The sequence below is a fragment of the Staurois parvus genome, unplaced genomic scaffold, assembly GCF_062004578.1.
Source record: "Staurois parvus isolate SC_StPar_1 unplaced genomic scaffold, SC_StPar_1.0 ptg001432l, whole genome shotgun sequence".
Taxonomy (NCBI): Eukaryota; Metazoa; Chordata; class Amphibia; order Anura; family Ranidae; genus Staurois; species Staurois parvus.
Window position 1 is genome coordinate 3,722,303 of NW_028319228.1, and position 15,795 is coordinate 3,738,097.

The window sequence follows — 15,795 nt, forward strand, 5'->3', positions numbered from 1 at the left end:
TCCTTGCCTAGGCAAAGATGAAAACCCATTCCCCACCCCCTTTCCTTCCACGGCCTCCTTAGACACGATACGTGTCCCAGGGGCCTGCAGGACCATTATCTAAGTGCCTCAGGAGCTTGCACATGCACAGTGGGGAGCTGGCTGAGGTTCCTCAGCCACAATATCACAGATGGCAGTGCCAGTGACCTATAGTAGTAAGAACTGGCTGTAGGAAGACCACGCTGGACCCCAGGCACTAATAAGTACTTGATTTTTTTTTTAAAGTCAGCAGCTACACTTGAAATAAATCAATCAAAGTTCCTCCTTAAGGTTTGGTATCACATCCACTTGAGATAGACAAGCAGAACCGAAAAGAAAAAAAAATGCGTTCTGCTTTGTAACTTGTTTTATTCTTATCTATCAGTTCCTCATCTGAATTAAGACTTATGCCAAGTTAAATATCCATTGCCTGTGATAACCATTTTATGTGTTCTCATTTAGATGACTGCATTTAGAGACATGCTATTTAATATATTTATTTATCCATGAGTTAAAGTTTATATGAAAACTCAATGAGCAAATAACTTGGAACTTCACCCAAAAGGGGACATTCTGCTGTGAAATTCTGCTTTAAGTGAGATCCCAATTTATACAGTTGTCATCAGCACTGGTGTATGTGTTGCAGCATGTCTCCTGTATTCTTGATATGACAAGCGTAAAATTTGTATTTCCAAACATTTCTTGTTCTGGTGACAATGGCTACCAGGCAAATAGGATTAATATTTCCATCAGACAGCAGTAAAAATCCAGCAGGGATTTTAATGTCTCCTAATCTAGCCACAGTTAACAAAAAAAAAAAGTTGGATTTAAATGCACTTTACAGTGTATGTACAAAGTAGCCAAAACCTTTATTTTTAATTTTTGAATAGGGTAAAGAAGGGTTAATTTCCATAACAGATCATCTTTTGCTGTGTGAGTCTCACTTTGAAGTTTACCTTGATCTTCCTGTGTTGGAGACAAAGCAGGAAGTGACCCAAAGTAGGAGGAGTTGTCACCAGAACATTTGTTCTGATTGGAAGAGTTCCCCTCATCTCTTGCTTTCATGAGAACTCTAAATTATAGAATTTCTCCCCACTTTTTTGCCTCAGTAACAGTGGTCACCAGGACAAATAGAGGGGTTAATCTCTCCAGGGGGGTAAAGACACAAATTTTCATTTTTACGGTAGCCATTTGTAAGAAAATGTCATATCAATGACAGTAATTTAATTCTGGCTTACTGTTTTTTGTTCCGCAGCGGTCAGTTTGCAGTGGTGAAGAAATGCCAGGAGAAAAGCACAGGTGCGCACTACGCAGCGAAATTCATCAAAAAGAGACGTACCAAATCAAGCCGGCGTGGCGTGACCCGGGACGATATTGAGAGGGAGGTCAGCATACTGAAAGAAATCCGACATCCTAATGTGATCACGCTGCATGAGGTGTATGAGAACAAAACAGATGTCATTCTCATTCTGGAGCTGTAAGTACTACAAAGCACACCCCTCATCTTCTTGTTTGTGTTTCGGGTGCTGAGAGGATGATGTAATGTGCTTCCTGTGCAAGCACAAGAATGGCACAACACAGACTGAAGCCTGCTATTTCAAGGGTTCTCCATCATTTAGGCCTAAGGGTTTCACTGAACAAAACCGGTTAGTAACAAGTTTACTTTCACTGCGGGGTGTCGCGTAAGGAACACAAAGTGCTAGCAAATATCTATTTAACATTTCTGTACCATGCAAAACACTGCAGCTCTCTGGAACTATAAATTACATTTGAATAACCAAATGTACATGTAATGGTGTTTATGTAAGAAGGGACTATATAAAAAAAACTGCAGATACCAATCAGCTGTTCAATGTAGTGAGAATAATTAAATCATTTTTGGATTGATTTCCAAGACAAATTGCACTTCATACATCATCAGTCACTTCTGGACTCCACAATTAAATGCCATTTTGCATCCATTAGAAAAGCCACACAAATTATTTTATATTGGTAAAAGTATCTGCATACTTCTTGATACTAGGCTCCAGTAATTTCAATGCAGCAGCACTGGAAGATCAGGGGAAGGTCAGGTTACTGAGGTAATCGGGGGTCTATTGCTTCTTACTGTGAACAAATTTACAGGAGGGAAGAGTAAAAGTCTTACCGCATGAGCCCCTTCACTGTGCAGTCACAGGCCTGGGCAGGTCGTGGACCAAGATCTCTTGGCTAAAGCTAAACTCCAGGCAAACTGCCAATTACACTGATGAAGTGCATATATGGGGGTTATATTTTGTGCCAAAGAATTTATTTCGTTGTGAGATTTACACACGGACCTTTTCTCTGTTGCAGTTAAAGTATATGTGAACCAGCACCTTGTAAAACAACCCATTCAGTTTAAATTAGAAATGAAAGGCAAATACTTTTCCCCCTGTTTTAATATGTAAGTAATCATGTGACCTCTAAGCTCCTTATGCAGCTGAGAACAGAGAAATAGGGGAGGAGTTACAGCAGCACACAGAACTTCCCAGTGGATGGCTCGTGGAAGAGGGATATGTGAGCAAAATTATGGTCATTGGAGGAGAGCACACTGAGTTCCCAGCACAGAAAACTGACCACTGTGCTTTCATGCTTGGTGTAGCCAGTTTTTAATAGGAAAGCAGAGGGACTGGTAGGAACATCAAGGAGGAAAAATGTCACCAGGACACCAAGGATCACCAATATGGGTCCAAAGGTTTTAATGAACGATCACATAGTTACAGCAAGGCAACTTTCGGAGTCTCGTAGGACCCCTTCATCAGGGATCCTGCGAAACTCCGAAATCCTTGCTGATTTTGTTCGGTTCTAGCCGACGGTCGCTGCAGCACCCACTTATACACACAGCCATTTTTAACGCAGGAACGTGTGCGTTTGGACTATACACTTGCATTTTGGTAGGAACATCAGGGATATATTCTCTTACAAGTACATGGTACAACAGGCACATAAAGAATATGTAAACCCAACATGTCATATTCCTGATAATTAACAGAGTCCTTTTACAGCTCCAAGCACACTAGCGGGTTTTTTTTTTTAAGCTACAAAAAAAAATAAGAAAAACACTGGATAAAAGAAACGCTGGTAATTGCATTTTTTGTTTAGTAGCGTTCAGCAGTGTTTAGGAATATTAGCGTTTTTACAGTACATGTAGAGGAAAATAAGAAGCTAGAAAAAAGCTGTTAGGAGCGTTTTGGTAGCATTTAGTGTTTTTTTTTCTGCTGGAAAAATGCTCCAAAAACTCTACAAAAATATATTTTTTTCTGCTATTAGACGTTGAAGCTCAAAAAATGCTAATAGCCTAAAGTAGTGTGCATGAACACAGGATAACACTTCTAGCAGCAGAAACAAATTTGCTGGTAATAGCTTCTAGGAGCTTAAAAAAACCACTAGTGTGCATGGAGTCTACCTCTGCCAGCCTTCAACTGGACAGTGAAATTATTTAAAAATAATACATTTAATGACGAATTTATGCATACAGAGCTACTATAATTTGCATGTTTTTATATCTGCCTGGACTCTAACTTTCATTCCAGTGTAGTCTACAGCAGTAGTTGTCAATTTATGAGCTAAAGAGGGCCTCAAATACGACCCCTGACATCAACAAAGAGCCACACATAATGTTCAATATATGTAATGCTTGAGAGGACCAGCAGACTATCAGTAATAGAGGAAAATGAGGTCAGAGAGCGTGGACATGCTACATTTTTGGCTGGAGTAATCAGGGGTCTATTGCTTTGTACTGCATTGTCTGTGAACAACTGCAGAAGACAATACTAAACTGGGAACATGTTACATGAGGCTAGTAGAAATCAATGCTATTACCTTGATTAGTGTTCCCACTACAGACTGCAGAGGTCCGAGAGGTACACATCATATGCCAAAGGGTTGCATGCGACCCTCTGCCTGCAGGTTGGGCACCAGGGGTCTACAGGATCTAGCTGTGGTATCATGTATTGATTCCTAGATCACAAGACTAGATGGATTAAGTTTTTTTTGCCAGGTAAAATGATTCACATGTTCAGTATGTATTCCAGTTGTGTATTTAGCAGTTTTTCCAGAGTTCAGCATCATAGGCAAAAATGCAGTTTGTTGGGACTTTACCAGACTGACGTCCCACTAAATCCAATTAATTTTAGTTCCAGTTCAAATGTATGCTCCATTCAGACATGAACCCTGTTCTTTCAAAGATAATGCATGCAAGGTATAAGGTAACAGCACTACTGCCAAAATACTTTTAAAGGGTTCTGTCCCTTGTACTACATGTACTTTGTCCTATGTTTGTAAGTGCTTTCTAACCATAGTAATGAAGTCTGACCTGCCCCCATCCCTCTTGCTGTAGCCAGTCCGACAGCTGATTGTCTCAGCTGTGAATATTTTTCACAGACAAGCAGCGGCAAGAGGAATGCAGAGGGAGGGATGAGGTGTATCAGCCTCTGCATTCCCTTTTAGCCACTGCCGGTCTGTGGACAGTATTTACAGACTAGCTGCAGCTATAATGCAGGCCATTCATAGGTCGATATCCAAAAGAATTTTCTTTCGAAAATCTTAACTAAGAAATTTTGTTTGAATTTCGCACCAGTAGCAGGCCGCAGTATCGGCCGATTTTTGTGCGGCCATCAAATTTGAGTAATTGGGCATGTTGGAAATTTCTCTAAAAACTAATGAATTTCTAATCAGTGATGGAAGAATCGTGCGAGAAATAAAATCAACAAAGAAATAAGCATGAGCTGTGACCTGGAAAGAAAAGAAGATTCCCAGCCATGAAAATTATTTTCTATAGCAACGAGGTGAAATTGAAGGCTGGATTGGTCGAATTTCGAAATCAATGGTGGCACCATCGCATTACAAAACGCACAAAATTTCCAATTTTCTAAAGAAAATTCCTTCAGAATTTGACCCATGTATGAACTGCATTATTCTCCTTCAAAGCTGTTTCGGATTGGCTGTAGCAGGATGAGGGGAAGGTAAGTTGGTACTCATAACTAGGATTAGAAAGCACTTCGAAATGGAACAAACTACTTCATGCACTTTCTCCCATAGTGGATAGAACTGTGGGATACAATTACAATTATAGATCCTCTTTAAAGGTAGGAAGCCCCCTTTAATTGAGTTTTATGGAAGGGGCTTTCAGCAGTCTTGGATGATGCATAGTTGTCCAAAATTGGGACCTCATTATAGCTATTCCTAATTTAATTTTGCATGTGGGTTTTTTCCTTCTTCTCCAAAGAACTATTTAAAAAAAAAAATAAAAAAAAGCATTCTTAACCACTTGCACTCCAGAGGATTTACACCCCCCCTTCCTGACCAGGCCATTTTCTGTGGTATGGCACTGCGCTACTTTAATTGACAATTGCGCGGTTATGCAACTCTGTACCCAAATGAAATTTATGTCCTTTTCCCCCCACAAATAGAGCTATCTTGCGATGATATTTGATCACCTTTTGTGTTTTTATTTTTTGCGCTAAAAAACAGAAAAACCACCAAGTTTGAAAAAACAATATTTTTGACTCTTTGCTATTAAACATATCCAGTAAAAAAAATTAAAAAAATCAAATTTCTTCATAAATTTAGGCCAAATGTATTGTGCTACATGTCTTTGCTAAAAGAAAATCCCAATACATGTAAATTAATTGGTTTACGTGAAAATTATAGCGTCTGCAAATGGCAGTATATATACTGGAAGTTTTATTTTTCTATTTTTTTTTTTATACTAGTAATGGCGGCGATCAGCAACTTGAAACATGCAAATAAAAAGTACTAACGGCACTGGGCAGGAAGGGTTTAACATCTGGGGCGATCAAAGGGTTAACTGTGTGCTGTTTTACTGTGTGTGTTTTACTAGGGAAACACACTACTTTGTATTTCTCTGCTATGCAGAGCAGTACAAAGCAGCATGCCGGTGCTGACAGGGAAGGGATCTGTGTTGCTTACACACAGACCTCTCCCCTTTCACTGTTCCTTGGCGATCGCCAGTGCTGAAGGGGAATCTCCGTCCGGGACCTGGTGATCGACAGTTGTAGCTGCCTAGGGCGGTGTGCATGCATGCCCCTTACCCAGAAATGCAAAAACACACACACACACGCGCGCGCGCACGCGCTCCTCAGATGTGAAATATGAACAAAGCCGCCTTCTATAGTGTGTACTTGTCTCAAGTCAGAGCATGAAGTGTCATTTCTGTCTGCTACTTCCTTCCTCTGCTGTGAGCACAAGTCACTTCTGACAAGTTTTCCTTACTCCAAAAGGTACAAAAAAAATGACAGGGGAGGGATCCACAGCACACAGCCTGTGATTGACAGCCTCAGCTCTGTTTATGTGTGCTGTGTGAAGCGGGTGTGTCCTTTCACTACAGTTAGCTCTCAGAACTCTCCTCACTGAGCTCTGCAGAGTGTAACTTCAGATTCCCACGTGATTTCTAAAAGCTCAGACAATTCTGTGTAAATTCTGCTCTGTGAATGGCTGTAGAGAAGAGTGAATTGCAGATAAACAGGTACAACTTATATAGGAGGATTTGTTTAATCTCTGTTTATTACGTGAGGCCAGTCACTGCACAGGGTATAGGTAAGGGTTTACAACCACTTTAAAATGCATACAGGAAGCTCAGTTTACCTACACAATACTTGAGTATTTGACATGGGAATTTCTGTACTCTACCAGTCTACCCTAATCCTTTCTGTTGGCACTCTGGTAATCTGAGAACATGGCTGCTCATAGTCTCCAATCTGAGTCAAACATATTCATAAATTAAAAATCTCACAAGAAGCAGAGCAAGGACACTGCACAGCACAAAGGTCCACTAATGTGGAGCTGCACCGAGGATGAAGCCCTGAGGCTTACACAGTGTTTGACTTGCGCATGGCTGTAGTGTTTCTGGGACAGCAGCACTTTTAGTTCATGAATATGCCCAGACATTACCTAAATTTACTGCCGGACGTTCTTTTCCCCTTAGGGTACGTCCCAGCCTTATTTTTTTTAATCTTTTTCCTGTAGCAAGACCCAGCTTTTATAACTCCCTGTGACATTATCGCCAAGTTGAGAAAAATCTTGCAGAAGATTCTCCTGAGAGCCCTGTTCCCTGAGGAGTTGGACAAAGAGAGGGTTGGGTGGATGATGCTGGTTGGGATTTCAGTTCATCAGAGGCACTTTTGTCAACTTTCTCTAGAGTCTGGACAGCATGCTGGATTTTCAGAGCAACAGGTGTTTTTCTGTACTTTTTAGCATTTTTAAACAGATAAAATGTGGAAATTATGCATGCATTGCAGAAATGTACCCATTTTTTTTATTAACACTCACTAATGTCACTTGTTACCTAAAACTTGATAAATATTCTCAGAATTCTAAGGTTTGTGTGGTATAAAGCCACTAAAATTGGCCCCTGGAGTGGCACTGTTAGGTTAGGTTCACACTAGTGGATCTGTTTTTAAGAGTGCTGCTACGTAGATGCTCTCAGGCAGTCAAGAGGCAAACATGCTGCTTGCTGAATACCAGTTTTTGGGTTTTTTTTCCAAATGGCAATTTACAGTTGAGCAAATGTGCTGCAATGAGTTTGGCACATGGTGCCACCTGTCAAGATGTGGCCATGGCTTTTGAAGAGCTCTTTCCAACTGTACAGTGGATATAAAAAGTCTAACACCCCTGTTAAAATGTCAGGTTTCTGTGATGTAAAAAAATTAGACAAAGATAAATCATTTCAGAACTTTTTCCACCTTTAATGTAACCTAAAAACTGCACAACTTAATTGAACAACAGACTGAAATCTTTTAGATGGAGGGAAGTAAAAAACTAAAATACAGTTGTGCTCAGAAGTTTACATACCCGGGCAGAAATTGTGACATTTTGGCATTGATATTGAAAATATGACTGATCATGCCAAAAAAAGCTCTTTTATTGAAGGATGGTGATCATATGAAGCCATTTATTATCAAATAGTTGTTTGGCTCCTTTTTAAATCATAATGATAACAGAAATCACCCAAATGGCCATGATCAAAAGTTTACATACCCTGGAATGTTTGGCCTTGGTACTAACACACAAGGTCACACACATGGATTTAAATGCCAATTAGAGGTTAATGTCCACATCTGTGGCTTTTTAAATTGCAATTAGTGTCAGTGTATAGCTCTTGTTAGCTCTTATGTGGAAGCACTGACTAGGCTAGATACTAAGCCATGGGGATCGGGAAAGAACTGTCAAAAGTCCTGTGTAACAAGGTAATGGAACTTTATAAAGTTGTAAGCTCCAAGGAGCAGGGCCCTCCTATCCCTCTTGTATTGAACTGTATTGTTACTGTATTGTCTCCTGTTTTATTGTAAAGCGCTGAGCAAACTGTTGGCGCTATATAAATCCTGTATATTAATAATAATAATAATAATACAGATGGAAAAGGACATATGAAGATGTCCAAAGCCTTGAATATGCCAATCAGTACTGTTAAATCACCTAATGGAAAGTTCGGGGATCTCTTGATACCAAGCCAAGGTCAGGTAGACCACTCTACCCCATAGCCCAGACATATGAAGAATACGGGAGATTGTTGTCACATGTACCACACAGCCAGTACTTGCCAGATATTCCTGCAGCTCCTTTAATGTTACTGTAGGCCTCTTGGCAGCCTCCCAGACCAGTTTTCTTCTTGTCATTTCATCAATTTTGGAGGGACGTCCAGTTCTTGGTAATGTCAGTGTTGTGCCATATTTTCTCTACTTGGTGATGACTGTCTTCACTGTGTTCTATGGTTTATCTAATGCCTTGGAAATTCTTTTGTACTCTTCTGCTGAATGATACCTTTTAACAATGAGATACCTCTGATGCTTTGGAAGCTCTGCAGAACATGACTTTTGGCTGTAGGATGTCAGGAAAGACCTACTAGAACAGCTGAACCTGATTTGGTGTTAATCAGAGGCACTTTAGAATGATGGCAGGTGTGTACTGACTGCTATTTAACATGATTTTGAATGTGATTGCTTAATCCTGAACACAGCTACAGCCCCAGTTATAAGAGGGTGTGCACACTTATGCAACCACATTATTTTAGTTTGTTCTTCAATTGAGTTTATAGGTCACATTAAAGGTGGAAAAAGTTCTGGAATTATTTTTCTTTGTCTAATTTTTTTTACATCACAGAAACCTGACATTTTAACAGGGGTGTGTAGACTTTTTATATCCACTGTATATTAGACATTAGGTGGGTGGACGAGGGTGGTAAAACCACAGCTCTGTCCCCTATATAGATCTTTAGCGAGACCTTATTTAGAATACTGTGGCCAGTTCTGGAGATCTCACTTACAAAAAGATATTCATAAGATAGAATGAGTCTAGAGACAGGTATCAAAAATGGTGAAAAATCTGGGGGATAAAATATATAAGGAGATACTTTAAGAACTTAATATGTACAGTCTGGAGGAAAGAAGGGAAAGGGGAGATGTGACTGGAACCTTTAAAGTGTTACTAAACTCAGATCAGTAAAATTAGTCTGTATATGCAATAAAGCATGCTTGTTATACTCACTTCAACCTAAGGGGTTAATCCTCCGCATTGTGTAAAAAGGATGTTTGCTCCTATCTTCTCCGATCCTCCCCTTCTTCTACTGTCCCCAATCCATCTGCTGATAGAACAGAGCCTTGGGGCATGCTCAGTTTGGGGTGTATTGCTAGAGAGTTTTGTTTTTTTCTTGAGAGGGTGCATGTCCAAACAGAGGATCAGGGGTCATTGAACCTCATAGGATAATTGGGAGAATGAAAACTCTCTTACAAGCTTTAACCTGTGCTCTGCTGGACACTGATAAAATTCACAAGACTGCTGTATACTGCTAATAAGAAAAAGTATTTAGCAGTTTATATTTACTAAAATAATGACATTTCCATATTATGTGTACTGTGGGAGACCAGATATAGTGAATGTAGGGTCCTGGGTTTAGTAACTGTCAGGGATCTCCTCGATCCCTGCCGCGATGGTCCCGGCGCAGGCGCACTGCTCCACCTAGTACACGGGCACTAGGTCCGGGCCGGCCGCGGCGTTCGAGCTCGCGCATGCGCAGTAGAAGCCGCGGCCGCCCGCTGGGCACCAATGGCAGCGCAGGGCGGGATATTTAAAGGTCCCTGAGCTGTCATTTCGTTGCCTTCTGGTCTTACCTGCTTCCTGTGTTCCTGTACCTGTGCCTAGTAAGTTATTGACCCGGATTGCTCTTGACCTTGCTGATTTCTCCTGCCCAGACCCCCGCTTGCCTGACCTCTCTCCCTGGATGCCCCTTATTAGATCTGATCCCCTGTTGCTGACCTGGCGTGTGACCCGACGATTCTCTGCCTGCTCCCTTGTACCTTACCATCCTCTACCTTACCGACTCGGCCTGTCTGACTACGCACTTGCTCAGCCATCCATCCATCCATCCCATCGGGCTCACCCGACCTCCTCACATCTGGCTCTCCCTGGTTGGAACCCCTGGCGAACACCCCTACCACTGACAGGTGTGCTCAGTAGAGGCGACCTGGTCTCGGGGTACTACAAGTCCATCCCCACCATCAGGGGCCCTGGTGAACAAGTACCCTGGGGCTTAGACTCCGCGCTCTGGGCACGCCTGACCAGTGGAGTGCTAGTGGTGCCGCTCGGCGGTCCCTCACAGTACCAGAAGGCCATGACTGAGCCTCGAGGAGGACTCTCCCCGTTGGACGAGGTTTGCAGGCACCTGGCCACCCTGACGCAAGCAGTAAACACATTACAGGACAGATGTCTGCAGATCGAGAATCGGTTTCAGGCCTGCACCATATCTGTTCCTGTTTCACAGGCCCCGGTTCCCGCACCACCGATCGCAGCAGCCCACGAGCCGGCTCCTGGGCCTCCCACATCACTCCCTATGGCGGAACCCCGAGTACCCTTACCCGAGCGCTTCCATGGGGATCGCACACGCTTTCGGTCATTCCGGGACTCCTGTCTGCTCTATTTTGAACTGCAGCCACGGACCTTTTTGACAGAATCGGTGAAAGTGGGGTTTGTTGTCTCCCTGTTGCAGGGTGAACCCCAAGACTGGGCCCACCGACTAAGGGGAAACAATGACCCTCACCTGGTTACGGTCGACAGCTTCTTTAACGCCATGGCCATCTTATATGATGACCCACAACGGGCGGCCTCGGCCGAGGCCACACTATACGCACTCCGACAAGGTCGGCGTGCGGCTGAGGAATACGCCTCTGACTTTAGGCGCTGGATGGGTGACACCCGTTGGAACGAGTTCGCACTTGTGCACCAGTTCCGTATGGGCCTTTCTGAGGCCCTGAAAGACGAGCTCGCCCGGGTGGAGGTGCCCGAGACATTAGAGGACTTGATTGCACTCACCATTAAAATTGACCGTAGGCTACGGGAGCGCAGATTGGAGAGGTCTGGTCAGGGTCGCGGAAATCCCTGGGGGTCATTTCAGGGATCCAGTCAACATACTAGGCCAAGCATCCAGAACCTGCCGTTTGAAGAGGCTCCCGAACCCATGCAGCTAGGCCTGGCTCGGCCTAAACTATCGCCTGAGGAACGCCAGCGCAGACGCTCCCAGAATCTGTGCCTGTACTGCGGCGAAGCTGGTCACATGGTGCGTTCCTGCCCGCAGAAGCTGAGTAAGTTCACCTCATCTTCTTTATCTGTTGGCAATATGAATCCGTCCCAGTACTTAGTTGTTCCCCTCTCCTTTCAGCTTTCAGAAAGGACCGTGGAGGTGACGGCCATAGTTGATTCGGGGGCATGCAGCTGTTTTGTGGATATCAATTTTGCTCACCAGCAGGGTATCCCCCTCCGCCCAAAGGAGAAGGGGTTTCACATCTTTTTGGCTGATGGTTCCCGGATAAAGTCGGGAGTTGTTAACCAGGAGACCCCTTCCATTGTGACTTCCATTGCCGGTCAGCACCGGGAACTCCTCCGCCTGGATGCTATTGCATCACCCCTTTTCCCAGTCATTCTGGGGCTCCCTTGGTTGCGGGCCCATAACCCCCAAATTGACTGGGAGACTGGGGTTGTCTCGTTCCCTTCCCCATATTGTCGGGAACTGTGTCGAACTTCGGGCCCGGAGGTCCCCCAGGTCCTCCTGTGCTCTGAAGGGGATGACAGCCTAAAACAAGTGCTTCCTGCAGCCTATCATAAGTTTCTTGATGTGTTCAGTGAACGGGGAGCAGATGCTCTACCCCCCCACCGCCCATATGACTGTCCTATTGATCTGTTGCCCGGTTCTGAAATTCCGTTCGGGCGAATTTTTCCCCTTTCTGAGCTAGAATTAGGGGCCCTGAAGGACTATATTGAGGACAGCCTCCGAAAGGGATTCATCCGTCCTTCCACTTCCCCGGCAGGTGCAGGGATCTTCTTTGTAGAAAAGAAGGACAAGACTTTGAGGCCATGCATTGACTATCGGGAGCTGAATAGGGTCACCATTAAAAATCGTTACCCATTACCACTGGTACCTGAATTATTCCAGAGCTTAAAAGCTGCAGTAGTTTTTACCAAGCTGGACTTAAGGGGAGCCTACAATTTGGTTCGCATAAGGGAGGGGGATGAGTGGAAGACGGCCTTCCGCACCCGTTTCGGCCATTTTGAATACCTGGTCATGCCGTTCGGGTTGTGCAATGCGCCAGCCACCTTCCAGCACTTTGTAAACGACATCTTTAGGGACTTCCTGGACATCTTTGTCATCGTCTACTTAGACGACATTTTGATTTTCTCATCCTCCCTGGGGGAGCACAGGGTACATGTAACAAAGGTGTTGGGGCGGTTGCGGCAGCACGGGTTGTACGCTAAAGCAGAGAAATGCTGCTTTGAACAGGCTAGCGTTACATTTCTGGGTCTGATTATCTCCACCACGGGGGTCGCAATGGACCCTCAGAAGGTCTCAGCGATCCTAGATTGGCCTGAACCCACGGACAGGAAAAGTGTCCAACGTTTCATTGGTTTCGCAAATTTCTACCGGAAGTTCATCAAGAACTTCTCGGGTCTGGTCTCCCCCATCACTCAGTTAACTAAGCTTGGGACGCGATTCAGATGGACGCCCGAGGCACAGGAAGCTTTTGAAGCACTAAAAAGGTTATTTACCTCGGCACCCATTCTGGGTCATCCCGACGCCTCCCTGCCCTACATCTTAGAAGTAGATGCATCAGAAAACGCAGTTGGCTCCATCCTTTCCCAGCGGAAGGGCGCCAAGGAATTACTTCACCCAGTAGCATTTTTCTCACGGAAACTTACCCCGGCGGAGAGGAACTACGACATTGGGGATCGCGAGCTACTGGCTATCAAAACCGCTTTAGAAGAATGGAGGTACCTGCTGGAAGGTGCCTCCCATCCCATCCTGATATTCACGGACCACAAGAACCTGGAATATCTGAGGACGGCCAAACGTCTACGTCCACGACAAGCAAGATGGGCATTGTTTTTCTCGAGGTTCCAGTTCCACATCACATACAGGCCCGGCTCGAAAAACACGAAGCCTGACGCGTTGTCGCGCATGTACGAGGACACCAAGGAGATCCCAGTACCCGACACTATTCTTCCTGCAGGAAATTTCTTGGCCCTTCAGACAAACCTTCGCTCCGAGATCCTGAGAGCGTCCACAGCGATGTCTACCTCCGATGGGGCCCCCCTCCAGAACAAGGAGGGACTCCTATGGAGGGAGGACCGGATTGTGGTGCCAGAGGATGCCCGAACCTTAGTCTTGGGACATTGCCATGACCATCCACTGGCAGGACATTTTGGGCCGGTCAAGACCCTGGAACTTCTCCGACGTTCCTTCTGGTGGCCGGACATGGCCAAGGATTGTAAGAACTACGTGGGCTCCTGTGCCATCTGCCAGCGGAACAAGCCTTCAAGAAATAAGGCGTGGGGCCTGCTACGTCCATTGTCCATCCCTGAACGGCCCTGGCAGAAAATCTCTATGGACTTCATAGTCGAGCTTCCACCTTCACTGGACCACACAGCAATTCTCGTGGTCGTGGACCGCTTATCCAAGATGGCCCATTTCATCCCTTTACGGAAGACTCCATCAGCAGCCGAGACAGCGGAAGTCTTTATTCGAGAGATCGTTAGACTACATGGAGTTCCCGAAGACATCGTCTCGGACCGAGGGGTGCAGTTTACCTCGCGGTTTTGGAGGGCGTTGTGCAAAGCCCTGGATATCAAGCTGTCCCTTTCCTCGGCATTTCACCCTCAGACCAATGGCCAGACCGAAAGGACCAATCAGACCCTGGAGCAGTACCTGCGATGCTACACATCATTCTCTCAGGACGACTGGGTACCACTCCTCCCTTTGGCAGAATTCGCGTACAACAACGCTTGCCATTCAGCAACTGGGCAGTCCCCGTTCTTCGCCAACTATGGGTTTCATCCTGTCTTCCTCCCGGACTTAGTCCCGGAATGCCCGATTCCAGCGACACAGGATGCACTGACCTTCTTCACCTCCAACAATAAGAAACTACAGGAAGCCATCCGTCAAGCCCAAGAAGACTACAAGAGGGCTTTTAATAGGAAGCGAAGAGGGGATCTGGTTTTGCAGCCCGGAGAGAAGGTTTGGCTGGCTACGTCTAACTTGAGGATGCTCTGCCCGTCAAAAAAGTTGGGACCTAAATTTATAGGCCCTTTCTGCATCAAACGGATGGTCAATGAGGTGGCCTATGAACTTGTTCTCCCTGAGACACTCAAGATCCACCCTGTCTTCCACGTGTCCCTGTTGAAACCAGTAGTCCCTGATGCCTTCCCGGAACGAGAATCCAGGCCCCCGGAGGCCGTAACAGTTGAAGAGGAAGAAGAATTAGAGGTGGAGGCAATCTTGAAGTGCCGACGAAGGGGGGGCCAGACCCAATTTCTCATCAAGTGGAAGGGCTACGGCCCTGAGGACAATTCGTGGGAACCAGCCCATAATGTCCATGCACCTAGGCTTGTCCGGAGGTTTCTTTGTGATCACCCGTGGTGGAGAGATCGGGTGGGCATCCGGAGGTTGCCCGTAGGAGGGGGGGCGATGTCAGGGATCTCCTCGATCCCTGCCGCGATGGTCCCGGCGCAGGCGCACTGCTCCACCTAGTACACGGGCACTAGGTCCGGGCCGGCCGCGGCGTTCGAGCTCGCGCATGCGCAGTAGAAGCCGCGGCCGCCCGCTGGGCACCAATGGCAGCGCAGGGCGGGATATTTAAAGGTCCCTGAGCTGTCATTTCGTTGCCTTCTGGTCTTACCTGCTTCCTGTGTACCTGTGCCTAGTAAGTTATTGACCCGGATTGCTCTTGACCTTGCTGATTTCTCCTGCCCAGACCCCTGCTTGCCTGACCTCTCTCCCTGGATGCCCCTTATTAGATCTGATCCCCTGTTGCTGACCTGGCGTGTGACCCGACGATTCTCTGCCTGCTCCCTTGTACCTTACCATCCTCTACCTTACCGACTCGGCCTGTCTGACTACGCACTTGCTCAGCCATCCATCCATCCCATCGGGCTCACCCGACCTCCTCACATCTGGCTCTCCCTGGTTGGAACCCCTGGCGAACACCCCTACCACTGACAGGTGTGCTCAGTAGAGGCGACCTGGTCTCGGGGTACTACAAGTCCATCCCCACCATCAGGGGCCCTGGTGAACAAGTACCCTGGGGCTTAGACTCCGCGCTCTGGGCACGCCTGACCAGTGGAGTGCTAGTGGTGCCGCTCGGCGGTCCCTCACAGTAACACTTTAAATACACTATATTTCCAAAAGTATTGGGACACCCCTCCAAATCATTGGATTCAGGTGTTCCAATCACCTTCATGGCCACAAGTGTATAAAAT

General features: G+C 45.7%; 1 protein-coding gene across 1 annotated transcript in view; it reads left to right on the forward strand.

Annotated features, from left to right (window-relative positions):
* DAPK1 (death associated protein kinase 1) overlaps positions 1-15,795 on the forward strand; it is a 255,031-nt gene that overhangs the window by 135,858 nt on the left and 103,378 nt on the right. Inside the window, exon 3 of the mRNA XM_089662124.1 lies at positions 1,274-1,495. Coding sequence (XP_089518250.1) covers positions 1,274-1,495 — 222 coding nt within the window. The remainder of the gene's footprint in view (positions 1-1,273; positions 1,496-15,795) is intronic.